The following is a 23694-nucleotide window of genomic DNA, read 5'->3' as shown; positions in this document are numbered from 1 at the left end:
ACAGTATCAGTGGCCATAGCCTTCGAAGTATCAAATGAGTCATGCGCACAATTGTGTAAGCAATGACTAGTAACTCTTACAATAGAAGTAACTAAATTATTTGAAGCATATTTTTCATCATGGAGAGGAAACTGCAAACAAAATATTCCTCATACTTTCAAAATTAGTCAGCACAATCGTTAATATACGAACCTCACAATTCAAAATCATGAAAATCAAAGATGCAAAAGCATTCACATTTTTCCTCATACTTATCAATAATTTTCCCATCCTTATCAGAAAGAGTATGAATGGAATTATCTAAATGTTTAGCAGCAGTGGGATTAATTAAAGCTATATCTGCTGGGTCAGGTTTGGGAAGAGTGTATAAAAATTTAAGACTAAGGAATTTTACACATCCTATCTGCCTTTTTAGAGGCAGTTAGCAGACTATCAAGAAAACTGTAAGCAGTAACATGCACATTTTCCATACCTGACAGAACTAGAGGAATGGGTGAAGGTTCTGGAAATTTCTTCTTGTAACAGCTCATAGTATTTTCTGAGGGACTGAGAAACCCCAGTGTTCTCCCTCTGAAAACACTAGCACATTCTGGAAATAGTCTAAAAGAAAGAGAAGCTTCCACATGAAGATTCACAAACTGAGCTCTCTTCGGAGTCTGAATCAGAAATCAGAGGGGAAAAATGTATCTGTCCATTCATCTCTTTTCCCAGATTCAGAATCCTGAATCTATTTAGGAAAACAGGTATCCTCCTTTCTTTTACCAGAAGCTACTTTTTAAGAATATCAATAGCCTGAATTAAACCTGTGACAGACCCAGTAAACTACTCCTAAGGAAATTTGAGGAGAAACAACTACATGAATAGTGTTTGGTTTCTTTTTTACAGGAAAAACAGGGCTAAAGTATTATTAATGGTAGCTGCAGCTTCCCCAGGGATGAGTATAACATCCCTCTACCAGGACCGACAACAGTGGCTCTCTCTTGTGCACTCAGAGGACCCAACAGCCACAGAGGATGTAGCTAACCTCTGGTCCATAGTGGCTGTAGGGGCTATATTAGAAGGATCAGGGTAAAAGATGAGTGCTCTGAGGTACAATAAATGGTCACAGCAGAGTCACCCACCTGCAGCTCAGGTAAATTGCTAGCCTGCTATGTTGGCAAAGTCTGTTTGCTTAACCTTTTCTTTTTGTGGCAGGAAGAAGGGACTAACCATGGGACTGATGGTCTGTTCCATGCTCAAGCTGAAAATGATGCCACTTTTCTGGGGAAAACAAACTGCAACAGCTGGTAAAACGAAAGTCTTTAGTAGTCACTTTTTTTTTACATAAAAACACAATAAAAAGCACTTTGAAATACTTCACCAGCCCAAAAAGTAAAATACACAAATTTCTCCACAGAAAAAAATGGTTTTCAGTTACTTTAAACAACTTTTAAAATGACAGGAGAAAAAGAGCTCAAGAATTACTCATTATTAAACCCAATACCATGTTCTTAGGTGATCTAAGCTATCCAGCTATAGACTGGGAAACCTACACCACCAGTAGTGCACAAGCACAGGGATTCCTGGACTTTGTCAATACAAATTCCCTGGGACAATTAGCCAGAGTTCCCACTAGGGAGAATAACATCTTGTATCTTGCCCTTACTAATATGGAAGCATCCTGCACCATCCTTTGTGTATCTTCATCACTTGTTAGGTATGACCATAAAGCAGTCTCCTTCGAAATAAAACTGAAACCAGAAATTCCTTCCACCTAAAGTACCTGCAGAAATTTCTTTAAAAAGCAGGCTTCCTACTCCTAAGTGAAACATTAGCAAGCTTCAAATCCCCAGCAAACCCAGTTAACTCCAATGAATATACAGAAACAAATTTCAGCTAAATATAAATATATTAGTATTTAATCAGCTGCATGGATACAGCTGTACCCTATAGGAACAAGTGCAAGGCAAACTCCAGAAACAAACCCACATGGAACCATCATATCATCAGAGAACTTTAAAATAAAGGAAAAGAATTTTAAACAAAAATAAGAAAAGTGATTCCCAGAATGTTAGAGCCCTTGTTACTAAAATAAACACTCAAAAGCTTAATAAAATCCACCAAAGCCAAGTTCGAGTCTAAAATCGTTACCCAGGCCAAAGATCAGAAGGCATTTTTTTTATTTATGTTCGTAATCTTAAAAGCACAATGCAGAAATGCAGTGACCTGATTGTGAACGTCGTTACCTACACTGAGGCTGAAGATATGGTGAACCTACTGGCTGATAAATTTAATCCTAACTTTACCCTCTCTGTCTTCTCAATCTGTCCCTCAAGATATACCTGAAACTGGCTCACCTCCAGCTATTACACAAGATCAAGTCCTAAAAGTGTTATCAAAAGCTAAAAATACTAAATTGATAGGCCCTATCAATAGCCCTGGATGCATCTTAAATAGTATGAAGCACAATTTAGCCACACTCCTAAGAGTGTTCAGGCACAGCCCCTACACAGGTTTTGTACCAAGTGAATGGAGAACTATAATCATTCTCCTGTATAAGGAAGGACTTTCTATAGACCCAGGCAATTACAGACCCAAAAGTCTCACCAGCCTCATATTCAAAGCCATGGAATTATCAAACACTAATCAGTCAGGACATAGAGAACCTCCAAACAGTGGACCCATCTCTGTTTGAATTCATCAAGGGCAGGTTACACTTACTCAACCTGGTGGAATTTTTTGAAAATGTCACCAAAGCAATAGATGAAGGCAAATAGTACACATTGCATGCCTCAGCTTGGCCAAAGCTTTTGACACAATTCCCCAGGCAGGCATAGTAGAAAAGCTAAATAAACTGGGAATAAACCTCCACATCACCCCTTGGATTGCCTGCTGACTCACAGACAGGATGCAGATAATTAAAATAGGTGCTGTAACCACCACAAAGAGACCAATCACCTGTGGATCCCCCCCCCCCCAGGTTCTGTGCTAGAAACTCTCCTGTTTATCTGCTTTTCTGAAGTAAAAGACAATAACAAGCCAAGAACAGTCATTGAATCTCCAAATGACTTACCCATCCTGCAGGAAACAGGTGCCAAAATTGCGGAATGAAACTAAATGCTAAAAAAATATTGTATCCTTTAGGAAGTCATCTACCCCAGGGAATTACCACAATGTCAATGCACCCCTAACAAATGACCCAGTTGTTCTGGATTTTGGAACTTGTGTACAGTGACCCAACATTTGACAAACATGCATCCATTGCTGTAAGAAAAACCTTCTATATTGCACAGCTTATAAAGAGATTATGTCTAGATCTACAAATATCATTGCCTCCCCTTACTCAGCCATCATTGGCCAGTCATTGAATATAATGCCACCTTTGGCATGCAGCTATTCAGAGACATAAAACAACTGGAATGCCCAAAGAGATACCTTACTAAAACAATACAAGCCCTAAACAGCATGTCCTAAATGGACCAACTCAAAGCCCCGTCACTATACTCTGTATACTACAGACTGCAAAGAGGTGACCTGTGTTTGTCATACAAAGCATCCTCTAACCCATTACTGCTAGATTTACTGCACATCAGAAAGTCAATTGGCAACAGAAATACTTGATCTAGGGAATACCTCTCAACTGTCCAGATTTTCGTAGAATGGCCATATTTTTGCCCGATGTTTTTGGTCTCTTGCTCTTAAAATTTGTGGTTTTCTGGATTTTTGTGACATATTAACAAGGACTGAAGTCACTAAATAATGACAGACATTTGAGTTTCAGACTTCATATCCTTCAGAAAATGCATAGTAACAAGAGTCCTTTTATTCTAACAACTTTCTAAGTCTATCAGAACAATATTTAAAATTTGTCCCTAATTTTCAGGCTTTGTCCCACCATTATTTTTGGCTTGATCCAGATGTATTTGTGCTAAGAGGTTGAGAGTTATGATATAGAGAGCTACACTTCTTCTGCAACATCACCACAACAGTTTGGTTGGACAGCTATATCTCTCGGAGGATACCAATGTTCTAAGACAGACTCCCCATCCACATAAAACAATGTTCATCCCTATCCATATTCAAGCACAACTTAGATCTATGGATGGAAAACAAAATTTATCTCAGGACTGACCCTGTACTACTAATGAACAGAGGCAATTCCTAAATGATTTACTACTGACATGGGTCCCCTCAAATTATCTATGGTATGATCCCAGTTATTCTCATTAGGAGCAATATATAATTATTGACAATTGGATGGTCAAGGCCAATATATAACCAAATGGAATAAGTTGTTTCAATCACAAAAAGGGAAACAGTCTAGGCTTAAAAAGGCCCGCAAGGGCAGCTAGCCTAGTACTTGCCTGTGAACCTATAAGGGCACTCCGTTTTAAAAGTACAACAGTCTCTTGGCAATCCATTAAAACACAAACTCCTGACATTAAAATAAAGTTTTCCTAAAAGAGGAAAGTGTTATTAAAACAATTTTTAAATGGATTTTCACCCAAAGGGAACTTATCTGCCAGAAAAAGGAACAGCACAAGCTGACTGTCAATCCTCAAAAGCCTCATAGGAGTGTACCCTTTGGCAGCAGAGCTCCAGAACTAGTCATTTCAGACAACTCAACACAAGCTGATTGGCAATTTGAGTACATGGAAAGTACCCTGAAGTTCTGCAAGCTGGCCAGCCATTATATCCTATGCAGGATATAAGCAATATAGCCAAGGCTACTGCAGCAGTGACCAATACAATGAATATCTACTATTTCTATTGTATATAAACCAGGAAATTTTTTTCATATTAGCCGTTTGTTTATATGCAAACTCAGAATAGCATAAAAAGTTTCTTCAAGTAGATAAGGGAAACTGATATCACAGTCCTTTAGTGATATGCAGGGGTCCATTCCAAAAACTGGAACACAGAGCTTGATCACTACTGATTGTGATGTAACCGATACTGTTTAGACAAATGCTCATGTAGTTACCCACTGTAAATGTTGGAGCTTAAGATATTGCCCATGAATGTGAAAGTGAGTTGAAGCTGTGTATGTCTGTTTCCTTCCAACTTTGCAGCTGCCGAGCTTGTTTATACAAATTCAGTGTTTCCCACAAGAAAAGGCTCTAGTTTTTAAGCATTATTTCAAATTGAATGGGTTCAAATTGATGGGTTGCAGTACTGTTCAAGTAATTGGTTGTGAAAGGTCCAGTTATGCTGCTATCCACTGATCTCACACAACAGTAAAAACTTCAGAAATGGCATTAGTTGTACACTTCAAAAATTAAACAAAGCACTTCTGTGGTTTCCCTATGTCCAGCAACCCTCTTACCAAATCAGTGGCTTCTCTAGATATGCTCAATATCCAGATGATCAGGCTGTAACTGCCCAAACACATTATCAAATTTATCTTTGCTCATAGGTTGAATTGTTGAGATTTAGGACTACAGGACCACTGTTTGCATGAAACCACCATGCATAATATTGTAGAGTTTCCCCTTTCACCAGTGTTGCACAACTGTGCAGTTAGTATAAGGATGTAAGGGGACAGAACAGGCTTTGCCCCTGCAAAAACACTTTTATATTCTGTCAGTGCCCACTATCTTTGGTTACTACACAGCAGACAGAAGGTTATAAATTCCACTTTTTATTTTTCATTTATATATTTTGTTAACTGTGTTGTACATCTAGGATGAGGCCTTGTTTCCACTACAGGCCTGGAAACAGTGCTCAAGTGACGCACTCTGAGTCATACAGAAGGCAAAGGGAGGTGGAGAGAATCAAACCCAGGACATCAGGATGAAGCTTGTTATCAGCTCAAAGACATAATTCTGTATGCCAAACTGCTTGAATAAGGACTTGTAGCTTAAGTACAAACATAAAAACAGTCTTGTCACTGCTGCTTGTGTATGTTTGTAAAGACCAGTAGAGACACCATTAAATGCAATATAACTAGGAATGCCAAACAGGAGTTTTGGGATTACCTGAAATGTGATTCAACAAAAGCCAGATTCTCCATATTCATTTTTTGCATATAATTTAGATGCTCAAAAGCACTTAAGGATAAATGCTTCCATTCCTAAGGTACTGTGATCTTGGAAATGGCTGTATTTAGCTGGAGGTCTCCATAACACTAGGGAGCTCAGAAAGTAAAAGGGATTCAGAATAGCCTTCTTCAGCAGAGCAGATTTCAGTAAAGTCTAGTTGATCCTTAACCAGAGATTCCTATAAAATTAAATCACTGAAGAACTTTAAGCGGAGTACTTGTGCAGAAGCCAAGATCATGCTGAGCCAGTTAAATTTATCTATAATGTGAAAATAAAAACATATGTACTCTTTCCATTAATCACAACTACTATTTTACATCCTGTTCAGCTTACCCTCCTCTTCACTTTTTGTCCACCTGTCCCACACTCCTTTGGATTCCCTCTCCACATATATTAGACGTAATCCATTCCATATGTCCACAACACACTCTGAAAAAGTACTGTCACATCTCCAAGAAGCGGTCGATTCCTATAATCGGACGCCTGTGTTGCTTCCTATACCCTCTCTCCTTTGAGTTAATGTGACTTCTTCACATCCTCCCAATATGATCTTGTAAACCTGCATCATGTTCCCTTGAGGTCCAGCTCCTTGAGTCTCTAGTCATATCCTTATGACCAACATACCACATATCCTTCTAATGGCTTTCCATGTCTCTCTCCTTTTGTCATCTCAGTACTTCACACATAACTCAAAGTGTGCTTGACCAAGGTGGAGTGAAAGCATTATCTCTTTGCATCTGCAATCTATCCCCTGTGAAGATACATCATTCTATATGCTGCTACCACTACCCTCCCACTCTATTTTTGGTAGTGTAGCCCTGATGTGATCAACATCCCCATAACCTCTTCTTCATCTCTTGCCTTGAGCTCCACACCCCCACCCAATATTTCACACCAGGACTGTTGTAACTTAGTCATCAAAAGTCTCAAATGAGAGTACCCTTCAGTGGCACTACTTTTGCTTTAGTCTATATAAAACTTCAACTTCCACCTTTCGGCCCACTTTGTCTTACTTACCAAGTCCTTCCTTGGAATTTTCTCCCATCCTCCAATGCTGCACCAAAAAGTTTTATTGTCAAAAGAGGCTAATCCTGTCATCTGCTCCTTAGGATATGAAGTATTGGATTCATAACAGACCATGGTGGTAATGCACTAGTTCCTCTCAACATCCTGTGTCCTGCCCTTCAACCCTGCATTCCCTCCAACCTCTAATGTTTTCCTAACAGCCACCTGTAAAGCACTAAACAAAGACATTTGTGAAGTTCAGCTGGGCTACATCAATTAGTAATCCCCAGTCAAGTCTGCCTGTAATTCAGTCATATAAATAAATCCTATCTGAATAGCTACACCATGATGGTTACTATTTTGGAGATTGCTGCCCCTAGGAAGGCAACCAATCCTTCCACCAGGGTCCCCCCCATAATCCTCTCATATGGCTATTAGCATAAAAAGGCATGTGGTTCCCCAGATTTTCAATGCCTTCCCCTATTTCAATGATACCATGCTTGCTTTCCTACAATCCTACAATCTTCAGGCACGTCTTCAATGGCCAGAGATTTGATAAAGGCCACCATTCTGGAATTTACCAGCACACTAACAAGATTCCTAAGGCTACTGGAAGACAGTCCAGCCAGAACATTTCCATTGGGGCCAGTTTCCTCTCGTAGCCTCACATTCATTTTGTTGAACCCAGCTCTTAGTATAATGCCACACATGCCCAACTGGTGGACATGAATAACCTTAGGCAGCTTAGGACTGGATTTCTTTTACTGCTCTTAAATTCAAGCAATGGTAAATGTTAAACCTTGGATTACATCTCTGCCATAAATTCTTGGCTCCCCCAACTATGTTCTAACAGATCTACTTCAGAATGGAAACTCGGAACAGAATGGAAAGAATGTAGAAGAAACCTGGGAAGTGTAATGCACCTTTAATATGTCCACTATAGAGTTGCTGTGGAGTCAGGCCATGTAACACTGCGTGGGCAAATGAGGTAGGCAAAGCAATCTTGCAAGTTAAACTTGAACTAGAAAACAGTACTGTTGTAATGACACAAAACATATTAAAAAGTCTACATTTTCTGCCAGAATTGTATACATTTCATTTTTTAATCCAAAAATTGCATTTCAATAGTACCATGTTGCATTAAACTATATAGTGTGGGTCATCATCTTCACTTACCACACTCTCCACAGCATGGAGCAAACAGCATTTGAAAATCATGTTCACAATACTTTCGTCCTTCAAACTGAAACAAAGGAAAAATAAAGCATGATAAATCAAAATAGGACATGTTCAATGACAGAAACAATACATAAGTGGACAAACCACATCAAGTACCTTTTAGAAACTGGTCTGGTTCAACTAGTACCAAATACTGTAAATCTTCATGCTTTTGTTAATTTAGAATAATAATAAAAGATTCTAAAATAAAATGGTATTCTTTTAAGAGAACAGATATTAGCACTTACAAGTATTAAGGCAATCTTTGTCTTTATGTACTAAAGTTAACATTTAAATGCAACAAAATGGATGGGAAACAGAAAGTTTACCTCGGGGATCACTTCAGTGGTTCTGCTGGACAGAGGAACAGGGAACTAATCTAAGGAGGCTGCAAAAACCAACACATTCTGGCTAGGCTTATAAATGCCTTCAGGCAGATAGCCTAGTACCTACCTATGAACTCAGTAATTAGATAAAAATAAAGTTTTGAGTCAGAAATGTGACCAACTTGCAAATGACATTCAAAAGTGTGAACGCAAAAGTTAAACTTCTGCGCTATATATACCAAGATCAAAACTGCAGTATCTCAGCCAAAGTACAGTTGTGTAAAACCTTACCATAACAGTAGATGTCCATCCATATCACTGTTGCAGTATTCATTACAGAAGGGAGAGTAAAAAAGCTTAAGAAACGGAATGGGAGGTGGAAGGCTGAGAAGACCCCTCAATAAACCCACATAAAATGGTTTCAGCAAAACCTGCTCTGGCCCTAGAATCCATATCCAACTTATAATGCTTAGAAAAGTAGCAGCTTCAAGGATGGAACTGGTGTCCAACCCCTTGAAGAAAGCACCAGAAGAGGCTACAGCCCTAGTGGAATGAGCTTTAACAGAAGCAGACAGAGATTTTCCATGAGAAGAATAACGCAAGGAAATGGCCTTAGCTATCCAGGGGGAGATGGTTTGCTTAGAAACAGCCAAAAACAGAGATTTGGGATTAAAGGAAACAAAAATGTTGATCAGACTTGCAAATAGTCCTTCGAGCTGTCTGTGCAAATTCAAGGTATGCAGGAACCTCTCAGTAGCAGACTGAGGAGAAAGAAAAAAGGAAGGGAGCTGTATCAACTGATTCAAGAACAGCTCAGACTACCTTGGGTATAAAAGGATTAGTATGAAGGGACACCCTGTTTCTGTGAAAAATCAAAAAAGAAAGCATGGCCATAATGGCCTGGAGCTCAGAAACCCTCCAAGCAGAAGTAAGAGCCAGCAACAAACAGTCTTCCTGATACAATTTTGCAAAGTAGAATTTGCAGGCTCAAAAGGAGTCAAAGTAAATTTTTCCAAAACAAAAGTAAGGTCCCAAAGAGGAGAATAAGGCTTTCTTGGAAGCCTAATATGCAGAACACCTTTAAGAAATTGTTTGTCCTCAACAATGAGAAGTCAAATGAGGATTCAAGGACAAACAAGCAGAAAAGGCTGACAAGTGGGCCTTCACAGAATAGGCCAAGCCAGACTGGAGCAACTCACAAGTAAAAGAAGACTACAGGGACCCCCCATTGAAAAAGGGTCCTGGTTATGAGCATGGCACCAAACCGCAAATGTCTTCCATTTGGACATATAATATTTTCTGGTTGAGGGCTTCCTTGTTGCCTGTAAAACCCTAAGTACATCCTCAAAAAAGAGGTACCTGAAAGCAATCAAAACCCTATCATCCACAATGTCAGTGGAGAGTGCACAAGTGGAGATGGATGAGAGACACCTTGTCCTGTGTCAGGAGATCCAACTTGTGAAGTAGCTTGTATTGCCCTTGTCCAGATGCATTAAGAGGGGGAACCAGAGCTATCTCAACCAAAAGGGAGTCACTAGCAAGATTTTTGGGGAGTCCAACTGAATCTTCTGCAGGACTCTTGGAATCAGAGGAAGAGGAGGGAAAGCATAAAGAAACATCCCCTTTCAAGGAAAGTAAAGGGCGTTGGTCTTCCAGGCCAGATGGCATGGCACTCTGAAACAGAAGAGCTGAAGCCCGTTCAGACAGGAGGCAAAAAGATCTACTCAAGAAATACCCCACCGATGGACAACGTCCAGAAACACATCTCTGTGAAGTATCCATTTGTGAGTCTGTGTTTAGGACCTGTTCAGGCAGTCTGCCACAAGATTGCACTATAAAGAAAGGTATACTGCCTGAAGAGTTAACTGATAACAGAGAGCTACTTCCCAAGCCTAAAGCACCATCCTGCAGAGGAGGTAAGATCCCCCCCCACTTGTTAACATACCACATCACTGTAGTGTTGTCTGTGTGTACACCTTCAAGGGGCCGGGAGAGAACATGGGGGTGAAAAGCCTTAAGGACTTATGGTCTGACTTCTGATGGGGAGCCCAAAGACCCAGAACTTTCAGGTGACCAAGAGATGCCCTGCACAGCATGTCTGAGGCATCCGTGAACAGCTCTTGAGAGGGGACTGGGGGCTGAAAGGGCCAGCCAGGGTTGACAGCAAACTGTTGAATCCATCACTTGAACTCCTTGAGACAAGGAGAGATGCACTGAAATTCAGAGGGTGATGATGCTGCAGCCAAACTGACCTGAGGTGCCATTGAAGCTTCTGCATATGCAGTCAGGCAAGAGGAAGCACTGGAATAGAAGAGGCCATGAATCCGAGTGCCCAAAGAAGCTCCCATGTCAGTCAAAGGAAGAACCGACTGAAAGAAGGCAATCAACGACAATACCTTTGGAGGTAGAAAAAAGGTCAACATTGGCACCATCTAAATCCTGCATCCCAGATGCACATAATCCTGGGAAGGAGTCAGGATGGGCTTTTGGAAGTTAATAGTAAACCCCAGACTTTGAAGAAGAGACATGGTAAACTGCAGATCCTTCAACAATCTACTGGAAGAAGGTGCCTGAAGCAACAGGTCATCTACATAAGGAAAAATCTGAATGCCTTGCAGAAGGCAATAACAGCAGCTAGGCATTTTGTGAATACCCTTGGGGCAGTAGAGAGGCCAAAGGGAAAAGCAGAGAACTGAAAATGAGAGGAAGACACAGAAACATGAAAATTTCCTTTAGAGAGGGTGAATATGGATATGAAGGTAAGCATCTTTCAGATCCAAAGACACCAGAAAAACCTAAGGTGGTGAAAGAGAAAATAGGGTTTGAAGAGTAAGCATACACAAAGAAGGGATCTAGATAAAGGTGTGGAGCTGGGAGAGATCCAAACTAGGTCTCCAAGTGCCCTCTTTTCAAGGAATCATGAACATCCTGCAATAAAAACCCCTTCCCACTTGGGATGGGAGGACAGGTTGAATGGTCCCTTTATTCAACAGGAACCCTAGAACTTCCAGGAAATGAGGAAGTTGCTCTAGAAGAGGTTGGAGGAATTCCAGAAAAAGGAAGAAGATATTTCCATACCATTAAGTAACCCTAACTGACGACAGAAAGAACCCAAGGGAAGTGATAAGCCAATTTGTAAGTCAAAGAGAGAGCCAAAGGGACAAAAGAACCTGGTCTACAGGTGAGAGGCTTGAATGGTCAAAGAGATGCAGGTGTACCAGATAAAGGAGGCTTCTGGACCACCGAAAGCTGAGATGCTTTAGCAGAGGGGGACCACCTGCCGTCCTTTCTACCCTTAGAGGCCTGGCAGGGTTGCTCGCAAACAAAAACAGACCTGAAAGGATAATTCCTCTGGAACTTAGGGATATGAGAGAAAAAATATGTTTAAGGTTCTTGCAAGGCTTTGCTTTTCTCTTGAAGATACTTAAACCTGTCAGCTGCAGCAGTCCCAAAAAGGTGAGTATTATCCAAAGAAGCATCCAACAACTTGGACTTAATGTCCTCAGGAAGAGATTGAAGATGAAGTGAAGAATAACACTTCATGACGAACCCAAAAGTACAGCCTTAGAAGAGGCATTAGCAGCATCATAGCTACACTTAATACAGAGACAAGCCACTTGAGAAGCAGAACCTAAAATAAATAAGGCAGAGGATTTGGCTTCAGAATCAGGTAGGGTAGATATAACCTCACAAGCCTGCATAATCAAGGCCAGAGCATACCTGGTCATGTGGGTCTGGTAATTAATAGCCCTAAAGGTCAAAGTAAAAGCAGTGAAAACTTTCTTGCCAATGCTCTCCATTGCCCTGCTATCCTTAGCAGAAGGCAAAAGTTTAGGTTTGTCAGAAGATACTGACACCAAAGCAGAATCAGCAGATAACAATAACATATACACTTCTTTAGATACATTTTTACAAGTCACTAACATTTTACATTCACTTCACTATTTATTTATTTATTTATTCATTTACATTATATTAATTATCAGCTAACAAGTAGTAACGCAACATTATATGTAATGTAACCTAACCTATATATATATATATTTTTTTCTTTTATACAATATAGGTATTTTTTAACAATTATGTATAAAAATAAATATTTATTAAACAACAAAAGGCACTGAAGCACTTTAACTAGACTGGTCCCTAATAGAACAAGTCCCTAAGGGAGTCTGTGGTTGACTGTTTAAATTGCATTTGACATATGGAATTTATTTTAGAAAATAATGGGTATGGCTTTAAATTACAAATGAATTTGTGTAATTAATGGATTAATTAATTGTTTTAAATTGTATAAAAATCATTGGCACCACACATTCATTATTCTGAAGAAGTCTGCATTCGGCAGATGAAAGCGCTTAGATCTGTGATTGTGTTTTTGAAAATATTCGTTTAATAAAGTACTGAGGTCTGTATACACGGAGTTTTATTCCTGTTTGGTTTTTAGAACTTTTATTCCTGGTGTTGGTTACGTTCTCCGAGTAATTTCAGACCCAGTACAGAATATTTGTGACTTTTAAACTTTATAAACTGTGTTCTACAAGGTGCCGTGATTATGGAACAAACACTTAATGATTCTACAATCGTAGGGTTAGATATACCCTTCAACGACAGCATTAATTTGATTGAAACTCAAAGAGAAGTAACCCGGTTAAGAGAAGAGATCTCTACATTGCGTGGAGATCTCACAAAACTTATTGAACTGTTTTCGCAGGAGGAACCTGTTGTGAGGAAGAAAACGAGTAATTGCACCGTTGGTCATTGTCCAGCGCAGCCGGTGACGTCATCTCCACGCTCGGATTCACGGAGTAATGGTGGCAAGAGGACGACCGTAGAAGGAGAAGCAGAGGGGCTCAACCACGGGCGCTCGTTAGAAAAGGAAGAAGATGGTTCCATTCCTCATTCCAAACCTGCAAAAAGGGATTTATGTGTGGGAAACAACAGCGACCGTCCTTCCAGACCTGCACAAACATCAAAAGGTACTGTTCAAACCCATCCGCACACCTCCCGTGATGCGGAAATACATGTTGTTCATGAGAGACAGTTGAAAGACGGTTATGCTACTAAATACAAAGACATTATAGAAAAAGTATATACATTTGACAAAATCCTTGATAATTCCCAAAGGGGCGAAATGCAAAACGAAATGAATAATGCTGTCAGGGAATCTGAAATGTCGCTGAGAGACAAATTATTTCTCTTTGAAAAGACACTGTATAAATATAAATGCCTAGAGATTGACAACAACTATTTACATCAATGTTTGATATGCAAAATAGTCCCGCAAGGACTTAGGTTTTATAAATACCCTTTCGGTATTCAATATACCGAGAATGTTTTAAATGATTTGCAAGCGTTTTTTGATGATTGTGGTTTTACTTTAATGTCTAAGCTGATTAAGTATAATGAAGTGAAGTTAAAAAAACTTTTTAATGAAGTGAATGAATGTCAGAATGAAATAATTAATGACTTGTTATTTGAAGAATATGACAATTTATATAAAAACATTTTAAAGAGAGTTGAAGTTAAGGTAGAAAAGTATATATAAGGAAACAAGGTAAACTATCCAGGGACAGAGCACAGTACAAGAAAGGAAATAGTTATCCCTTACCATTTCAGAAAGTTAGGAAAGACCAGGGTAACCATGTTAATAGGTCTGCAAATGGGTATAACAAGAATACAGGAGGTAATAAAAGGGTTGAATTTCAGGATTTTCAGGAAAGGTTTCAAACTAGAAACAGGCATATGGATGAGTTAGATTCTTTTCATGAGGAAACTGATAATTTTTTAGGACCCCGCAGATCGGAAAGAATAGCAAACAAACAAAGAAACCCCTCGGATCCAGGACCACAGGAACTAACCAATGGGACGGATTTTGCATGGAGGACCAGAGGGAGGAGGGGGAGATAGAAGAAATAGTTTTTGAGGAAAACGGTATTACACAAACATACAAAGGTTATAAAATACATAACTATACTAATCTAAATGTGGAAAAAGAACACTTTGATTTATTTTCTAAGGGGTTTAAGTTTGTCAAGACCACACATGGGGATTTGGCAAACATACTACTGGAATTAAAAATATTCCTTCGAAAATTAAACCTGCAATTTACCTGTAAACAGCATAAAGCTGTCAATACCCCTGTTACTGCATTTACTGAACATACAGAAGTATTGAGGAGAAGAAGTATTTATAACCCCCCATTACACCCTGTGATTGGGACTTTTGAGTTTATAGTTATGAATGACATTTATGACACATTTGAGCCAACAAAAAGGTTGAATAAAACTAACAATTTAAATGAAAGAGAGTTAACTCTGTTTGAACAACTAAGAAAAGAGAAATCTTAGATTTATGCAACCAGACAAGGGTGGGGGAATGGTTATTTTCCATCAAGAAGCATATAATAATGTTTTAACAGGAATACTGATGGATCAAACAACCTACACCACTGTGTCCATGAATGAAATACAAATAGCATACAGAAGAATAGATAGTTGGTTAGAAGAATATCTTATTGAAAATAGAATTGGAAGGGACACATTTAATTTTTGAAACAAACCCATCCTTACATACCACAAATATTTGCAATACCAAGATACACAAAAATATTTTGAAACCACCCTTCCGCCCAATAGTTTCAGCAAAAGTCCAAAACCAACCACTGTCTGTGTTTATTGACCAGCAATTAAAAGATATTGTCAAAACACAGACACATTTGGTGCAAGATTCCTGGGATTTTTAGGTAAAATAACAAATGAATTATGGTCAGAGACAGTTAAAATGGTGACCATTGATGTTAAAGAATTGTTTACTTGTATACCCAGGAAACATGGGTTTGAGTACTTTGAGAACTGTGTTCATAAACATTCCAAATTAAACCTTGATAGGAAAAAATTGTTGTTAGAGTTGACTGAAATAGTCTTAGACAACAATTTTATTACATTTCAAGGGGAACATTACAAGCAGATTACAGGTGTGGCTATGGGGGCAGCTTGTGCCCCCATATATGCAAATCTGGTCCTTCTTGAATGGGAAGAAGAATACATTTTTAAGAGTCCTTATCAGAAAAATATAAAAATATATCTTCGTTTCCTGGACGATATTTTTATATTATGGGAGGAAGACACCACAGAGGACCTAAAAGAATTTATGATATACATTAATCAAACTACTTCCTTCCTGTCCTTTACCCATGAAATTGAAAATAAGGTTATAAATTATCTTGATATAACTTTGAGTAAGGAGACTACCGGTTTTAAATCAAACATTTTTCGCAAAAACACATGGTGCAACAGTTACTTACATTTTAACAGCCAGCACCCCCTACATCAAAAGAAGAAAAGCATTATTAAAGGACAGGCTGTTAGAATTGCCAGAATGACCTCCCAACACCAGGATTTACAAAAAGAATTTAGCTTTTTAATGGAAAAATTCTTGGAAAGGGTTTATCCCAAACAACTAGTTGGTGAGATTCTGGAACAAGTATACAAAGGATGGGGTATAAAATATATACCTCTTTTAGGTAATAAATTTATTCCCAATGAGAAAAAGGCAGACAATTTTGAGGATTATATGGGTGCCTGCATTGTGGAGTACAATGGATTTTCTGACTATTTTATCAACATTATTAAAAATAATTGGTCTATTTTCAAGACCAATAAAGAGATATACCAGACAGTTGGAAAAAAACCAAGATTTATATACAAGACAGCTACAAATCTTAAAAGATTTTTCGAAATGGAAAATAAAAATATGACCCCAAGGAAGGTACTAAAAGATGTGGTAGGTGTAAGCAATGTATGTATATTAATCAAACTGTGGAATTAAAATTGGAAAATGGCTTAAAAAGCAGAATTGCCTTTTGTAAGGGCAACTGTAGAAGCAAGATGTTGGTGTATTTAGCTACGTGTTCCAAATGCTCTGCTTTCTATGTGGGGAAGACCGAGAGGTCCCTCAGAGAAAGAATTTACGAACACATTTATAATATCAACAAGAGAAAGGAGACTAGTGCCTTATTTAAACATTCTGTTGACTGTGTAGGTTTCACTGATTTTAAGTTTGGGATTTTGGAACATGTTAAACCTGATCCAAGGGGAGGAGATGTTAAAAACCACTTGCTTCAAAAAGAAATTAGGTGGCAACTGAGGCTAAAATCAAACATCCCTCCAGGGCTTAATGAGTACACAAACATTAAGGCTATATTAGTGGAAAAAGCCTCTAGTGTATAAATATTTGTTAGTGTTTGAATACACACCATATTAAAATTTTATTTAAAGGAAAAACATGTCTACATTTGTAAAAACATGTGCCAACACAATCAACAAATACATTTTTAGATTTTTTTAAATTGTGTTATATAATAATTTTTTTAAAAACATCCATGTTAGTAACTTAGTTTTGTTTTAAATTAAATTGTCTTAAATTAGTTTTTACAATAACATACAATAATAGTTTTTAATAATAGTTTTTAACAATAACATATACACTTCTTTAGATACATTTTTACAAGTCACTATATTTTACATTCACTTCACTATTTATTTATTCATTTACATTATATTAATTATCAGCTAACAAGTAGTAACGCAACATTATATGTAATGTAACCTATATATTTTTTCTTTTATACAATATAGATATTTTTTAACCATTATGTATAAAAATAAATAAATATTTATTAAACAACAAAAGGCACTGAAGCACTTTAACTAGAACAAGTCCCTAAGGGAGTTTGTGGTTGACTGTTTAAATTGCATTTGACATATGGAATTTATTTTAGAAAATAATGGGTATGGCTTTAAATTACAAATGAATTTGTATAATTAATGGATTAATTAATTGTTTTAAATTGTATAAAAACCATTGGCACCACACATTCATTATTCTGAAGAAGTCTGCATTCGGCAGATGAAAGCGCTAGATCTGTGATTGTGTTTTTGAAAATATTCGTTTAATAAAGTACTGAGGTCTGTATACACGGAGTTTTATTCCTGTTTGGTTTTTAGAACTTTTATTCCTAGAATCAGCAGAAGGACATTTAAATAAAAATGGACAATCCTCAGTAACCTTGCAGTACCTATCAGGTTTCTTAGGAGCAGAAGACTGAGAATCAGGAGACTTGAAAGCAGCAATCTTGCAAAAGCATCTAACAAGGCAGTCAACACAAGAACTGCTGATGGTTTAGGAGTATCCACCTGAAGCAACTTATAATATCTTGTCTAACTATTAGACACTTGAGAAGAATCCCACTTAAAGAATTCCATCATCCTAGCAATTGTGCCTTTAAAAGGTGACTCAGGCTTAACAGACTCCTATTCATCAGAACCATAAACCAAAGGTGAAGGCATCTGTGAAGAGTAGGATGAAGACCTCTCACCAGACAGAGGATCCTCATCCAGGGAATATGGTTCTCTAAACCATTTAGAAAGGGTAGGGGTACAAGGAAGAGCAGGTACTGAAACCTCTTGAAGAGGTTTCAGGGCCATTAAGGCAGAGAACAAGCCCTGAGTACTGAGCAAAAAAAAAACTCTCCCTGCCCTTTAATAAAGGTACTGCTCTTTGATAGCAATAACTAGCACAACAGGAGGGTGTCATTAAATCACTTGACCCCTTTTTCCTCAACTGTCACCATCTCTTTTGATTCAGTTCCACTCTCCTACATTGATAGTCATGCCTGACTGTCAGAGGTCCTCACACAATCCATCCATCTCTTTCAAGGATTCCTTCATTCCCTCTTCCCTTCTGTTTGCCCCAAACCTTCACCAGATTGTCTTCTGCTTTTCTGCACATGTGCCTGAACCACCATAATGCGTTCTCTTACTTTCTCTGCAAATGGAGCTAGTTTGGCTTCTGCTCTGATGCCTTCTTTTCTTCATCTGTCCCACATTGTGCATCCTACCACCCTTCTCAGGCACTTCATCGCCATCACCTCAAGTTTTTTTTTTTTACTTCTGTCTTTACCGCCCAGGTTTCTATACCATACAGTAGTACTGGTTGCAACACTGTTTTGTACACTTTACTATTCAGCTTCTTTGACATTTGCCTGTCACACACTATCCCTGACACTGTGCCAGTTGGCTATGCCCCCTCTGATTCTAGCTTCAACCTCCTCATACAGACCTACCTTCTCTTCAGCCAACACAGCATAACTGAAACGGTTACCCTTTCCACTATTTTCCTTACTGCCTCAGTCCTCATCATCTTCGGATTTCTTCCATTTGCTGCCATTCCAACCATCTTATCAGTACTCACTTTCATCCATGTGTATTTCAGTTTTGCATTCCATCCCCCTATCATTTGCTGAAGTTCTTGTTCAGAGTCTGCCTGTAATGCCACATTGTCTGCATACAGCAACCTTTCTGATCTGTGACCTCTGACCTGTTTGCTAATGTAGTCCATCACCAGTATGAACAGCAGTGGGTTCAGAGGTGAACCCTGCTGCACATGCAATCCCACTGGGAACCCCTCCGAGACCGAATCCATTTTGTACTGAAGTCATTGGTTCCTTGTACATAGTCTGCATTAATTCTATCAATGTTTCTGCAACTTCAAGCCGCCGCAGAACAGCTCAAATCAGCCTTCTTGGGACCTTGTCATGTACTTTCTCCAAGTCTAGGAACCATCTGTCTCAGTGAAAATACTGGGTCAATTGTGCTGCATCCTGATCTGAACACAAGCTGCTCATCTTCCATCTTACTTTCTACTACTCTGAGTATTTGTTTATCAATCACTCTCTCCAGTACTACCTCTGAGTATTTGTTTATCAATCACTCTCTCCAGTACTACCATGCAGTGTGATAAGAGTTTCATACCCATGTACTACCTTTAGCTGTGGATGTTCCCTTTGTTCTTGCACACTGGCACTAGTATTCTTACTCTCCAGTCATTTAGGATACACCTTTCTCTCCATACTGTTATGCATACCCTTAAGAGCCGTTTCTCCCCTATCTCACCTAATATCTTGACCATATCTGATGTAGCCTCATCTGAGCATGCTGTTTTCCCTTCTCTCATCGTGGGCTGTGTCTGGAGCAGTACAGCTTCTGTGGGGTTTTCTTCATTCAGCAGCTGCTGGAAATGCTCCTTCCATCTACATTTGATGTCCTGTGGACTAGTGATCGGGTTGTTGCTGGCATCCCTTATGAAGGGTGTCTGTCTCATCTATCTTTCCATCTTTGCCTTGCAACCTGATAGAGTTTCATTGTGCCGTCTACTGAGTCACTTTGAATAAGATGGTAGAGTTCCTCTGATTCCTTGTTCTTTGTTATTGCAACTCCTGTCTTAGCCTCTTTTGGCCAAACAGTATTCCTTCCTAGCCTAGTACATCTTTCCTGTCTCCCACTTTTTCTTTTGATGACTTCCTGGACTTCTTCATTCCACCATCAGCTTGTCTTATTTACCTTATTTCCATGCCTGACTTGGCCACATATCTGTTCTGCAGTCTTCACACATGTTTGAGGCATTGCCATTCTTAAACTCCACCCATTTCCTCTTTGTCTTGAGGTGGTAGACCACGGAGTAATTTCTGAACTCTTGTGCTTCCTCTCCAGTCATCTTCCAGGTCTTCAGCCAAGTTTCTGTTGAAGTAAGCATCGTCTATGTCCACTACTTGCAGCACATTCTGGCAACAAACCCCAAATGAACCATGCAATGTCTACAGACCAGGCCAGAAGGGTCTCTCATACTCTACAGACATAGCCTGTTCACTGACAGATCTGCTCCTCTGGTCATCAGTGGCAAAGAATTCCCTACAGACCAAGTTATCCAGAAAATGTGTACCAAACATCTGTTCTACCTGAACATTTCCTTCCTATACATAAGAATATTCTCAGATATGACTCAGACTCAAATGGTTTATGTTGGGAAATTACACACACAACATATTTATCACAGCTATTATACCTATATCTGAATAGTACCATAAATATCTCAGTATCAGTCCTTTGGGGACCAACTTAGTCCAGAGTTCCCAATATTCATTCTGTCTAACCCTCAGGGACTTTTTCCTCAAGGATCTGCAGAGCTCAGTACTTCCCCTGCCAATGCTGTGTAACCCTCAATACCATTTTCCCACCAGACCTTGTCTAGTCTCATGTTAGTCCCTACGAATGCTGTGTAGACCTCAGTACTAGTCCCCCTCAGAGACCTACTCATTCAGTGAATTCTTCAGTACCATTCTCCACCAACAGGGTTCTGTCTAATCTTGTTATTCCCTAGTAACTCTCTGTAACCCTGGATACCACTTCCCCTCAGGAACTCATTTATGCTATGCGACCCTTGATGCAATTCTACATAGGGGTAACACAGGATTAGACAAATACCCGAACTTGTGATCTGTAACTCATAGTATTATTCTCCCTCCAGGATCCATCTAGTCCTGTGTTATATTTAAACTTTAATGATTTAGGTGGTTCCCCGGTATAGAGGAATGGCACAATGAATTCGACTTAAATGGCCCAGGTTCAAATGGCAGCTCGGGTACTGGGGGATAAGGTTCAGGAATGGAAAATTAATGACTACTTTCAGCTCGCCCTGGCAATGGAAAGGTGTGTGTGTGTGTGTGTGTGTGTGTGTGTGTGTGTGTGTGTGTGTGTGTGTGTGTGTGTGTGTGTGTGTGTGTGTGTGTGTGTGTGTGTGTGTGTGTGTGTCCTTAGGGATGGCATATCTTACTACAGTATTCTCAGTGGGGAGTGGGGAATCGGGAATTTAACGTGAAGCATCAGTTTCCTATTGAAAACATGACTACAAGTGAAGGACAGCCACATGGTTGAACACATGACATCCCTTGAAGCAGCAGAGATGTCCAAAGAGCAATGAGGATATTCATCTAATATGACAGATCATCACCACTTGATTCTCACTAACCCCCAATCAATTTTAGGTTTATTTTAGACATTTGATAACCAGGTAACCACACAGGACAAAGGTGTTCCTTCTGCAGGGAGACAAAGGAACACAATCTAAGTGACTTGCTCAGAGTCACACAGTAAGCAAATGGAAGTGTAAATAATCAAACCCTGTACCTTGGATACAGGAAGCAACAACCAGCCAGGATGAAGGAACTAATGGAAAATTGAGGCTGTGAATATATTAAATGATCACGTGAGGAGGGCCCAAAATAGAGTACAACAAACATATAACAAATAATCTTTAGCAATTTAATTGCTTAAATCCTAAGCACTGTACTAAGATGATACTACAAATAATATGGCCAAGGTACAAAGCAATTCAAAGGATTACCTTAAGTAACCCCAGAGTCTAAAAAAAAGAAATTGAGTTCCCAGAGTTATAGATCTATAAAGTAAGATGTAGTTATTTTAACAGGATAGGCACATAGCAGGCACATTAATGCCTGTCAGAGGTTTCCAAAAGCATGTTTGGAATTACTAGCAGCCAATTCTGAATGAGCACAGTTAGCAAACAGATCAGTTGGGCACATGCAGTTCTCTTAAAAAGACAAAGGCTCCAACTTGTCCAGGGCAGAATAAGATAAGGACCTCAAACATGGTTCTTTTATCAAACATTAGTAAGTGCAGATTCCCACAGAAGTGTAATATGGTGGAAATCAAGCATGCCAGTCAAAACAGCACCTGTGGAGTACCTGATACAGGTGTTTGAGGTCACAATGATATAGCCTAAGGTAAAGGGAAGTTCAAAGGACATTCAGCAAGAGATCAGTGCATGCACAACTGTGAACAGATCACTGAGTAGAATAAGATGTTTAACTCTGCACTTGTTCCCAGGTTAGAAGTACAAAGACTTTACTACAGGTGCCATCTGTTTCTTCAGTGACTACATGCAGTTCAGCTATACCACTTGGGTTTTCATTCAAGGCACACATTCCTGTGTGTTCCCTCCATAATAAATGGTCAGAGACAGAACAGGAGCACTATAAAATTTTATGACATGCACGACCTTAACCTCCATGAAAAGTACAGTTTTGTACCTACCATAAATGTAGATGTCCGATAGGAATGCATCTGCAGTCCTTACAAATGGGTTGTCCTGTCGTCAGGCAGCCCTTCGGTCGGCCGGATTCCAAAGTCTGGGTCTGGCTTCGGCTGGTGTCGCACTTCACCCGACGTCATAGCTGCAGTTCTTCGGGTATAAAGGCATCAGCCGACGCCATTTTCCTCAGTGTTTCTTGCCCCAGATGCCAGGTGCCCTCTTGGATGGCTAAATTTGGATAAATGCCAATGTTTCCAAAAGTAGAGAGCAAACACATAAAATAAGCATGTATGTACATATATACAAACAAATACACCATAATAGATCCCCAAGCTAGCTAAAAGATGGCAAATACCCTAGGAGTACCACAGAGGGAAGGCGGGTATCCTGACTGCAGATGCATTCCTATCGGACATCTACATTTATGGTAGGTACAAAACTGTACTATGTCCTTCAAGGATGCATCTGCAGTCCTTACAAATGGGTAGAATACCATAGCCAAACTAGGGGAGGAGGAAAAAAGAGAGATTATGGTGTAGTTAGGATCCCTTGCAAAACAGCAGTGGCAAAACCTGCTCGGGATCTAGAGTATAGAGGTAAATTATAATGCTTGGCAAATGTATGCACGGAGGTCCAAGTAGCAGCCTCTATAATGTCCTTGGTAGCCACCCCTCGTAAGAAAGCTGTAGTAGTGGCTGTAGCCCGGCCTGATGTTCCCTGGAGTTTTCTTCCCATGGAAGGAGTAACAAAATCTAATGCAATTTCCTATCCACTTGGAGATTGTCTGCTTTGAAATTGCTTTTCCTTCCCTACCTGTTGCATATGCTACCAGAAGCTGGTCAGTTTTTCTATTGCACTTGGTTCTGTCCAGGTAGTAGCGTAATTGTCTATGTACATCCAAGGTATGCAACAGTCTTTCTCCCCTGTTCTGTGGGTTTGGGAAGAATGTAGGTAGGTGGATAGCCTGGTTTAATGACACTCTGGATACCACCTTAGGCATAAATGTAGGATTTGCTCTCATGGACACTCTATCCTGATGGAAGATCAGGAAGGGTTGCACTGCCATTAATGCCTGTAGTTCAGAAACCCTTCTTGCTGAGGTGATTGCCAGCAGGAAAGCAGTCTTCCAGGATAAGTATTGTAATTCTGCTGTTGCTGCTGGTTCGAAAGGAGGA

The 23694-nt window shown here is 39.4% G+C and overlaps 1 protein-coding gene across 2 annotated transcripts in view; it reads right to left on the bottom strand.

The window, feature by feature from the left end:
• Positions 1-23694, bottom strand: part of LIMS2 (LIM zinc finger domain containing 2) — a 668134-nt gene that overhangs the window by 436251 nt on the left and 208189 nt on the right. For both annotated transcript variants that reach the window (XM_044070568.1, XM_044070570.1), the window contains exon 3: positions 8202-8268. In XM_044070568.1, the coding sequence (XP_043926503.1) occupies positions 8202-8268 (67 nt within the window). The remainder of the gene's footprint in view (positions 1-8201; positions 8269-23694) is intronic.

Source organism: Protopterus annectens, chromosome 4.part1 (assembly GCF_019279795.1).
Source record: "Protopterus annectens isolate FY-2018-M chromosome 4.part1, PAN1.0, whole genome shotgun sequence".
Taxonomy (NCBI): Eukaryota; Metazoa; Chordata; order Ceratodontiformes; family Protopteridae; genus Protopterus; species Protopterus annectens.
This window is presented reverse-complemented; position numbering and strand designations above follow the sequence as displayed.